This window comes from Mastomys coucha, unplaced genomic scaffold (assembly GCF_008632895.1).
Source record: "Mastomys coucha isolate ucsf_1 unplaced genomic scaffold, UCSF_Mcou_1 pScaffold23, whole genome shotgun sequence".
Taxonomy (NCBI): Eukaryota; Metazoa; Chordata; class Mammalia; order Rodentia; family Muridae; genus Mastomys; species Mastomys coucha.
In genome coordinates, this window is record NW_022196906.1 from 116,089,914 (window position 1) to 116,101,125 (window position 11,212).

The 11,212-nt window shown below is 44.0% G+C and overlaps 1 protein-coding gene across 1 annotated transcript in view; it reads left to right on the forward strand.

Annotated features, from left to right (window-relative positions):
- Positions 1-4,419, forward strand: part of Krbox1 (KRAB box domain containing 1) — a 4,955-nt gene extending 536 nt beyond the window's left edge. Inside the window, exons 2-4 of the mRNA XM_031345254.1 lie at positions 1,546-1,628; positions 3,529-3,655; positions 4,218-4,419. Of these exons, the coding sequence (XP_031201114.1) occupies positions 1,593-1,628; positions 3,529-3,655; positions 4,218-4,291 (237 nt within the window). The 5' untranslated portion in view covers positions 1,546-1,592 and the 3' untranslated portion in view covers positions 4,292-4,419. The remainder of the gene's footprint in view (positions 1-1,545; positions 1,629-3,528; positions 3,656-4,217) is intronic.
- Positions 4,420-11,212: the final 6,793 nt, after the last annotated feature.

The following is an 11,212-nucleotide window of genomic DNA, read 5'->3' on the forward strand; positions in this document are numbered from 1 at the left end:
AGGGCGCGAGGCCTGGGAGGGAAGAGGGCCTGAGGGCGGGAAGAGGGCCCGAGGGCGGGAAGAGGGCCCGAGGGCGGGAAGAGGGCCAGAGGGCACGAGGCCTGGGAGGGAAGAGGGCCTGAGGGCGCGAGGCCTGGGCGGGAAGAGGGCCGGAGGGCAGGGAGAGGGCGCTGAGTGTTCCTTAGCCTGACAGGGAGAGATGTATGGAGGCCCTACTCAGGCTGGGCAGGAGGGTGACACCTGGGGCGGGATAGCTTGAGATGCAGGCAGGAAGAGCCTGCTGGGGGACTTGACCCCTGTGCAGGAAAATGGCACCGTGGACCTTAAGAAGAAGGCGGACCTGAAGGGTAGGGCAAGGCCAGAGGAGGACGTGGCATTTTTGTCAGGGTGTTTTTCATTACTTAAACCCTAGTGCTGCCGATCAATCTTTGGACAGTTTTAAAAACCCTTTCTATCCTTTGAGTGGTGACAGGAAATTGGTCTGTGATAACGTAATTTGCCTGCTGTGATGTACATCCAAATGAAACGTAGAGCAGTTAAAACATTGGGAGTCCTGTAACGTGTAAGTTTCCCCACCGAGATGGAGTGAACAGTTCACGTGTAGAACCCTGAAATTTAAATCAGAGTGTATTAATGTTAATTCCCAAACAGGTATTTGTAAGAAAGCACCTAATGTGTGCTGGGTATAACGGTTTTCGATGTTTATATGAAAAAATGTCTTGATTTAGCTCTTTGTACCCTCCTTTATACTCTTCATATTTTTATGTGTTAGATAGCAGTTGTTCACATCTCCGGTATTATCTTCAAGCATAAATCTGCCCATCCATTCCTTTGCATGACAGCAGGCTTACTTTCTGATTATTAAAGGATGAATTTACCCAGAGCAGAAACTAGCACTTAGAAATGAAACTGCTTTGCTTCTCTATACTAGAACATTTGAAACCATATTGTGAAGTTCTTAGATTTTTTTAACATGGTACTGTTTTCCTTCTCACTGCTCACTGTTATAAAATTGAGCAAATATATAACAATCTACATTCAGAAAACATAAAAATACTCCTAATAAACCATCTCTAAATTGTTTGACTTGCTTTACTAAAAACGATAGTAACTATTAAGTAGCATGGGGCTAGGCTGATTCTTAGGTCTGTCAGTATTCAATGGATTTTATGTATACACTCACCTGAGCTCTATGGATCTTAACTGTGTGGAATGCCACTTTTCTTTAGTCAGTTTCATAACATTCTGCTCACTGTTTTTCCTACTTTATAATCTGTCCTTGCTGTTGTCTCTGGATTACTGAAATTATAGTTTTAACAGTACAGATTATCATTACACATTTCCTGGATGATCCTGTTCTTCCATTTTGCATTCTCCATTGTTCCTGCCATCTCACTTTTGTTAAGACTAGAATTGCTACTGATAAGAAGAAGTAACTGATGAATAATACTTCACAGGGCCTTGAGAACAGGATGGATCAAGAATTGTATGCTGGAGAAGATAAGTAGAGTTATTACCACTAATTGGTTCTCTGGTTATCTTCAGGTCCTGAAAAATTTAAGCCTGTATTTGCTACAGAACTGAAAGATTTGATGATGGAAGATATCTCCATAAAAGCAGAGCCTGGGGTGAGCTGGATAGTCTTTGTTACTGTACATACCTGTGAGAGTTTACAGTGCTATATATGCACATATATACAGATATGCTCACATAAATGTATATGTAGATATATACATACAAGCATGTACCTATGAGTGCATTCACATTAATATATTGTTTATTTTAGAAATTTCTCACTGAGTTTAACTGACACATGTTTTAACTGTATAATTCACTTTTTTGATAGTCATTCATATGATTATCACTTATGTTAACTGTTAGCATCCAGAACCTGCGGCAGATATGGGCAGGTCCACAGACCTGTCGCCAGGGCAATGGCCACCATATTCCCAGAATCCATTGGGTTCAGCTCCCACCTTTACCTGGACTGCTACGTCACAGCATATATATATATGGGTACTTTCCTCCATCTTCCTCTCTTTCTTCTCTCTCTCTCCCCTCTCTCTTCCTGCGCCGCTATCCTCCACCCCCCTCCCCAATTAAACCTCTTACATGTGGAACTGTCTGGGCCTGATGTCTGCAGACGCGTCCCGCCGAGACTTAAACCCATCATTAACACTTTATTTTTTTTAATTTTTATTACATTTACTTGCTTATATGTGTATTAATATGTGTGCCACAGAGCATGTGTGGCTTCAGAGGACAACTTTCTTTTTTCTTTTTTCTTTTTTTTTCAAGACAGAGTTTCTCTGTGTAGCCCTGGCTGTCCTGGAACTCACTCTGTAGACCAGGCTGGTCTCGAAATCAGAAATCCGCCTGCCTCTGCCTCTGCCTCCCAAGTGCTAGGAATAAAGGCGTGTGCCACTACTGCCTGGCTACATTAACACTATAAAATGTTCTACTTTGTGTCCTTTCCAAAGCCATGGGGATTGCCCCTCTCTCCACACTGGAGTGCAGATGCTTCCACCCCAGCTTCTATGTGGATCTAACTTTATGTGTTCATCCTTGTGAAACAACTATTTTACTCTCTAAACCATTTTTCCAGCCAATGATATCCTTCCAACGCCTGCCCCTGGCACTGGACTGGGCATTGAATACAGGGCTTTGTGCATACTACATGTGCTGCATACTTTTATGTCAACTCAACACAAACTCAAGTCATTTGAGAGGAGGGAGCCTAAATTAAGAAAATGCCTTCAGCTGGGCAGTGGTGGCTAACACCTTTAATCCCGGCACTTGGGAGGCAGAGACAGGTAGATTTCTGAGTTCGAGGCCAGCTTGGTCTACAGAATGAGTTCCAGAACTGCCAGGGCTACACAGAGAAACCCTGTCTCGAAAAACCAAAAAAAGAAAAAGCCTTCAAAGCCTATAAGCTGTAGCAAGTCTGTAAAGTATTTTCTTCATTAATGATTGATAAAGGAGGGTACAGCCCATTGTAGGTGATGCCATCCCTGGGCTGATGGTCTTGGGTTCTTTAAGAAAGCAGGCTGAGCAAGCCAGGGGAAGAAAGCTAGTAAGCAGAGCCTCTCCATGGCCTCTGCATCAGTTTCTGCCTTCAGGTTCCTGCCCTGTTTGAGTTCCTGTTCTAGCTTCTTTCAATGATGGACTTCAATGTGGAGATGTAAGCCAAATAAATCCTTTCTTCCACAGCTTGGTTTTGCTCGTGGTATTTCATCATAGCAATACTAAGTCTAACCAAGACACCAGGCAAGCACTCTACCATTGATCCAGTACCGCACTGCAGTCTTGTCTTTTGATGGATATAGGTGCTCATTCTCATGGGATTGCGTGTGTGCATGAATGAAATTGCTAGATTATGAAGAATGCATTTGGTTAGCCTTACTATATGCTCTACAAAAGTTTTCTAGAACACTCATCCAGTTTGTACTTGTTATACTTTAATCAGCAGTACACAGTTGTGTCCTATGATTGTCTGATGTCTAGGAGAGCTGTTATTTGTCATTTCAGGAATCAGTGATATTTGAAGATGTGACTGTGCACTTCACGGAACAGGAATTGGCCAGCTTGACCCTTGATCAGAAGGCCCTGTACAAGGAAGTGGTGCTTGAGAACTTTGCACATGTGGCTTTTCTGGGTAAGGTTTCTGTACTGTAGGTCTCTGCTTGGGTCCTCAGACTGAAGGGCTTGCTTAGTTATTTGCCAACTCCAAATGGTAAATGCTTTGGCTCGCTCTATGACTTATTGTTTCATGTAAACTTTAATAGTAAGCACCCTTCTTCAGTTTTTTTAAAGGCCTTGCATAGATATATGTTAGGCAAGTGGTGAACCACTGAGTTACATCCTTAACCATGCTCCCATTTAAATTATTTTTTTCACCTTTCAAGAAAAGGTTTTTCTTAATATATTTTGATCATACATAATGTTTCATTTTGTCATTTTCATATGTGAGTAAATGTACTAGTACCCCCCACACAACCCTACTACCCAGTTTCCTTCCTTTTCACAGCTTGTCCCTGTCACTTTCATGTCTAAACTTTTTGTGTGCCTTAATGAATTTGATTTGAGTTACTTACAAGATCGTTGGTGTTTTGTATATTAAAATGCTTTTATTTAGATGAATATTTAGAATAAAAATCACTTTTATATTGAAACATGTTAAGATGGCTTACAGATACTGTGATTTCCCTCCCTTCTAGGATACATCGCAAAACTGAGAAAGTACGCTCAGCTGGCTGGAGCAAAAATATCCAGGATGAAAGCATTCCTCTAGGTCAGGTGTACCAGGAAGGCAGAGCCATGTCACTGCTGTCAAGTGCAGTCTTTCTATAGTCACACATATTTCTGTAGATGTAATGCTTTTTTAGTTCATTAAAGTTGTTCATTATCGTGTGCAAAGCAGATACTTGTGTCCTTTTTAAACAGCTTTATGAAGGTAGAGTTCACAAACCATACAGTTTATAGTGAAATACAGAAACCTTACTCAGCAGATGAAGAAAGATCATGAGGGGCTAGAAATGGGATTTCGAGTTTAGGCAGTGATCTACAGAATGTGATGTCTAGCTCATTTGAAGTTTGGACTGGAGTCCAGAGAAAAAGAAGTTCCTTTGACCAGATGGTGTGAATATTGATTAACACAGAATTCCAAATATTGATCTTAAGACTTTGGACTTAAGATTCTGCAGAGGAACACTCATAGAACTTAAGATAGCTCTGGGATGCTATGGCCTCTGAACAGAGTTGGGCTTAACGGATAAAGAAATGTGTCAAAAACTTCTGGCCTAGGGGTCCTTCATAAAGAACTGCTCTGCAGAAATCCCTGTTTGAGTAGGTGCTGGCTGTCTGCCATTCAGAGTTTCACATCTTGAGATCCAGCTCTACTCGTCTCCTCTCCAGTTGTGACACTGGGAGATAGGGAAGGCATACCTCTTCCCCAGTTTATTTGGTAGGTTGAAGCAGGAAGATCACCTGACCCACTGGTTCAAGACCACTTTATACAACATAACCCATCCAAAAAAATAAAACAACCAAAAAAAAAAAGGCTATTTGAACTAATTTAAAAGTTAAAACTCCAAAGTCAGTATCTGATAGCATTTATACATCTTTGCTCTGAATCCCCAAAGTGCCTTGTATCTTCATACTTGTTCTACACTTAGGTGTCCACAGTGTTGAGAATAACTTTAGTTAGCTTAAAGTATATTGTATTGGAGAAACTATTGTTAATGAGCCTTTATAAGCACATTTTGAGATATTTTAGTGTTAAGTTTCTGGACAAAATACTGTTTCATGAAGTACCAAAGTGGCACTGCTACACTGAGCAGACTGGAAACAGCTATTTCAGAAGTGTAATTCATAAATGTGCAAACCACATGTCTGCTTTGATTTAAGATATTTGGGTTGTTAAGACTTGGTCATTGACTTGTAGATGGTTAATCTTGGTTGTCAGTTTGATGGGAGCTAGAGTTAGGATGGACACAAACCTGAGCACATCTGTGAGTTTCTTTCATGAGGTTCACTGAGATAGGAAGGCCCACTTTCAATTTGGATGGGGTTTCTGGACTGAAGAAGAAAAACTGGGCAACCAGCATTCATCTGCTTCCTGACCAGGTACTATGTGACCAGCTGCTGCCTCACGCTGCTGTGAGCACTTCCCTGATGCAGTGGACTAGAGCCAAAACAAGCCCTCTTGAAAGTCGCTTTTGTCAGTTTCGTAAGAAAAGCAATAAATACAATTGGTACCAAAAGCAAGCTGTTGCTGTGATAAACCTGACCATGTGGTTCTTGGGCCTTTGAAATTGGATTCCATAAGGGATGTAGAAGACTGGATGCCTGGGATAGAGATGCCCTAGAACATTGTAAGCCGAGGCTAGTGGATCATTCTCATGGGATTTAGAAGTCATAATGCTGATAGAAATGAGGACAGTGCAGTCTCATTTAATTAGGCTTCCAGAGCATGAATAGGAACTCCATCAGGAACTGGGCTAAAGGCTATTTCTATGGTAAACTGACAATTTTCTGCTCATGTCCCACAACTTGAGTGAGGCTGGATATACGAATAAGGACTAAGTTGGTTACAGAAATTATGTGGGAAGATAGCAAGCATCTGATGTGTGACATGGATACTTTCCTCATCCAGATCTGCAGTCTGCAAAGAGTGGATGCTCAAAAGTGCAATTTAGTGAGAAAAGTATTTGTTAGAGATAAAGTGAGTTTCAAAATAGGTATACTTATTAAAGTGCAACTGTTGTTGTTAAAAGGACATTGGCACTATTAAAGAGGAACCTGGTACCCTGAGGACAGGATCCCACTCACTGAAGACTAGTGGAAATGTTGATTCATTAAAAAGGAGAAACCACAACATAAGAATGTCACTGGTCCATCTTTGTCCCTGCATATCTCAGGACTCATTTTGTGCCAAAGGTTTTGTGAGCAAGTTGATGTCCTTATCCCTACAAGGGGAATCCTGCCTGCTTACAGGAAGTGGCCATTTCAGGCTCTGTATCCTCCACTGCTAGGAGTCTGAGCTAGAGTCATCCCCACAGATGCCTTGGGGCCTCCCTGCACCATCCCAGATCTCTAGCATGTCCTAGAGATGCCCCCAGCACCCACCACTGATTGCTGTTCTTTCCTCATCCCCACACCTGGTTGCTCCCTACCCCATTCCCCACCTCATCCTCATTCCCATTCACTTCCCTTCCTCCCTCCACCTCTGATGTCTATTTTATTTCCCCTTCTCAGTAAGATTCAACCATCCTCCCTTGGGCCCTCCTTGTTATTTGGCCTCTTTGGGTCTGTGGGTTGTACCAGTCATTGGACGGTTGGAGTTTGATTTTGCTTTTGGCTGTGACTGTGCCCTGATATTTTTCCCTCTGGAAGAAAGAATGTATTTTAGTGGAGCCCACAGTTAAGAGACCTTTAATTGTAAAAAGACTTTGTATTTTTAAAGAGATTGGATATTTTAAAGGGATTGAAATTTTAATATGTAGGAATTTGCAAAGACTGTGGGACTTTTAAAGTTATTTAGATCTTGGGGATGAATAAGAAAGTAAGGGATGAGACTTAATAGTGATGTATTTGTGTGTCAAGTTGACAAGGGGTCAATTGTACTGGCTGGTTTTGTGTGTCAACTTGACACAAGCTGAAATTATCACAGAGAAAGGAACCTCCCTTGAGGAAATGCCATGAGATCCAGCTGTAAGGTATTTTCTCAATTAGTGATCAAGGAGGGAGGGCCCCTTGTGGGTGGTGCCGTCCCTGGGCTGGTAGTCTTGGGTTCTATAAAAAAGCAAACTGAGCAAGCCAGGGGAAGCAAGCCAGTTAGTAACACCCCTCCATGGCCTCTGCATCAGTTCCTGATTCTTGACCTGCTTGCGTTCCAGTCCTGACTTCCTCTGGTGATAAACAGCAGTGTGGTAAGTTTAAACTGAATAAACCCTTTCCTCCTCAACTTGCTTCTTGGTCATGATGTTTGTGCAGGAATGGGAACCATGACTGAGACACCTAGTGTCACTCCCACCACTCGCTTCGGGAGACAGGGTTCACTTTGTAGCCTAGGCTGGCCTGAAACTCACTGTGCTATGTAGACTGGCCCAGGGCTCACTGTGCTATATATGCTGGCCTTGAACTTGCAGTGGTCTTTCTGTTTTAGCCTCAAACGTGCTGGGAATACAAGCCTTGAGCATGAGCCGTTATGGCTGGATGGCAGCTCCTTTACCTCTTTTTTATTCACCCCGGGATCTCAGCTCATAGGATGTATTACTCATGTTCAGGATTCATCTTCCCTTCTCGGCAAACCCTTTCCCTTGCTATAACAGAATGCTAGAGATACTCAGTTTAGAGAGAGAGAAGGGTTTTTGGAGGCTGCAGCCCATGATCAGTGGCTTTGGACTTGTAGTGAGGCAGCATGGCGTGGTAAGAAGTATGGCTCACAAACTAGGGACCACAGAAAAAGGAAGCACTATGCGGTCCTACATCCTCTTGGAGCGCATACCCCAGTATATGGGGATCATCTCCTAAAGGCTCTACTCTCCCCTGACAACACTGTCATAGGACCAAGCCTTAATGTATAGGCGTTGTGAGGCTTTCAAAACCCAAGCTGTAACAGTACCTCCTGCATTTGCTGCCATGGATAGCAGCCATGTGCAGGAGATGATAGGGACTGTGGAGACAAGACTCCCTCTGAACTGCTGCATGGCAGCAAATAGGAATGGGGCAGTATTCAGTTAGTGCCTGTAAGAGTCCCAATGGAATGGTTGTGGCCATAGTGTGGCCATGAACATAAGAACTGCAAGGCCTGGACTAGATCTTGTTGAAGAGTCTAGACTGTGGGGTGATTTCTGCTTATTGTCTGGAACTGAGTTCTTTCTCTACCCCTATGAGACCATAGAGCATGGTACAGAAGCTGGAAGAGACTCACAGTTAAGTCAAAGCCCAGAATAATGTCTGTGTGAAATGTCAGACACACGAGGGTGTCATTCCCTCCCAAGCTTTGTTTAAAAGCATTTCTTACAGTTTTGCTTCTGGGAGCAGCCTGGATGGATCCAGCCCTGTCAGCCAACCTGGAAGCTCAGTGACCATGTCTAGTGAGAGAAATTCACAGTCTGAAAGAGGGCATTGGACCTGCTGAAGATGGAATTACAGTCAGCAGGGAGCCAGCAGATGTGGGCGCTGGGGCCTGGAAACTACTCAAGTTTTCTTTAAGAGCAGAGAATGTCCTTAATTGTGGCACAGTCACTTCAACGAATCTGTTCCATTCATTAGCACAGGTTCTTCAGACTTTATCCATTAGTAGATAACAGTGAAGTCAAGTTATCTTGAAATCACCATTAAGAATATTAGAATAAAATATAAAAATATCACAGTCAATGTTGGTATTCTGTCTAAACTCCACCCCCACAGTTCCTGGCAGCAGTCAGTTATGCTCCTCCTCACAGTTACCTGGCAACAGCCAGGTAGGTCTGGCCCTATAGAAGGGGCTGCTTGGCCCCTCCTCTCTCTCTTACCCTCTTACTCTCTTGCCTCTTGCCCCCTTGCTCCCCATTCCCTTCCTCCCTCTCTCCACATTTCCATGGCTGGCCTCCACTTATTACTCTCTCCTTCTCTCAGCCTTTCTCTGCCTCTACGACTCTCTTAACTCCCCCCCCCCCATGCCCTAAATAAACTCTATTCTATATTATAGCAGTGTGTGTCTGGTCCTTCAGGGGGAAAGGATTCACACATTTCACACAGACATCATTCTGGGCTTTGACTTAACTCTGAGTCTCTTCCCTTCATGGGCCCACCGAGGCACTCCCTTCCCCCACATCCCGCCAGAACATATTCTTATAGCTCTTTCTCTTTTTATGATCACAACAATCAGGGTGGAAAGATGGCTCAGTAGATAAGTAATTGGTGCTGACCAGATGACTTGAGTTGCATGCATGGGATCCACATGGTGGGAGGAGAGAGCAGACTCCAGCAGATTGTTGGACCTCCACATACACACACACACACACACACACACACACACACACACACATATGCACATGCACGTACTAAATAAAATGTAAAAGTATATGAGAATATCACATAAAGTAATTGTTTTTATTTTCTTTTCTGTTTCTGTGGCAAAACACCCTGGCAAAAGCTATTTCATGAGAAAATGGTTTATCTGGCTCCCACTTCCAGGTTACACTCTATCACTGAGAGGAAGCCAGGCCAGCCAGAGCTTGAAGCTGGTCACATCCTATCTAGAGTCAAGAGGAGAGCGTGACAGCATGCGTGTAGTGCTCAGCTGACTCCATTTTATTCAGTTCACAACTCCAGTCAAACAGTGCTGCCCACTCTGTAGTGCCTCCTAACTCAATACAATTAAGAAGACACTTCATGCCCATAGGCCAACCTGATATAGACAACCCCATCATTGAGAATTCTTCCCAAGGGATTCTAGATTATATCAAGTTAATTAAAATTAATCATACAGGGTTGCAGAGATGGCTAAGTATCTAAGAACACGGACTTTTCTTCAGAGGACCTAGGTTTGAGTCCCAGAACCCACATGACAGCTCACAAGCACCTGGAACTCCAGTTTCAGAGGGTCTGACATCTGGCATCCATGAGCACTACACCCACATGGTGCATGGGCATACGCAAAGGCAGACATGCATAAAATAAATAAACAAATGCCATCAAAATAAAGTTTCCTTAAATATATCCACATATGTTTATGTGGAGGATCATGGCACACTCATATATCTAATGTGGAGAGACAAAGATTCAAAACCAAATCCAACTCCTTAAACACTAGGGCGAACACTGGGTGACCGCCCTGCCCCTGTGCTTCTGTTGGAGTTATTCCTCCAGCCCCTGGGTTCCAGCCCTTCTAGGATTCTATGTTCAGGCAGTGCCCCTGCCAGTGCTGTTTCCCATTAGCTCCACGCTTTCACTTTCTAGCAGGTAGGCTTAGACTTTAAGCTACAGACAGACTGGCTTCCTGCTTTTGACCCCCCCAACAGTGTTTCCTTCTCTGTAAATTTGCTCCTCGGCATTGTTTGAGGTTCTAAGATTCTCTCCTACTGTCCACTCTGCCCTAACCTCCAGCCATTGTCTACCTCCCCTTAAGAACTCCAAGTTCCAACTATCAGATTTCTCAGACTTCTAGATCCTCCTTGGCAGCCACCAGCTGTTACCAGTGAGGCCAGCAGGATCCTGCACTACAGATAGCAAGCCCAGTGCAGACCCTCTAGTCTGGCCCCACTGTAGCTGGTCCTGGGGACACAAAGAGACTATTTACAGTCAGAGCAGTATCCGAATTGATACCTTACTCTGGCCCCTTGAATGAGTTTCTGCTCATTGTTAATGACCTTCAGTGGTTAACGGATTTGCCTCCCAAACCGCCCTTGGGCACTGTGCCCAAAGCAACTGGAGAGGTGCCAATGACAGACTGGTCTTCCTGAGGTTTTGCAGAGGAGAGGGCCAGTGTAGGGAATCATTGTCCCGATCCTGCCCCATGAGTTGCACCCAAACACCTTAGAGGTGCGATTGGGGCTCCTCTGAGCCCAGCCCAGGGGCAGAACCCGGCGTGGGCAGGCGGGGGACTCTTTCCTTCCTGGCACCAGAGCCCTCACTCCAGGCAGTTTCTGCTGGCCAGAAGTGGATAGGGCTTTTATTATGAAAGAGGCCTCCCCCTTCCGCACTTTCTGGGGACTAGGGAGGC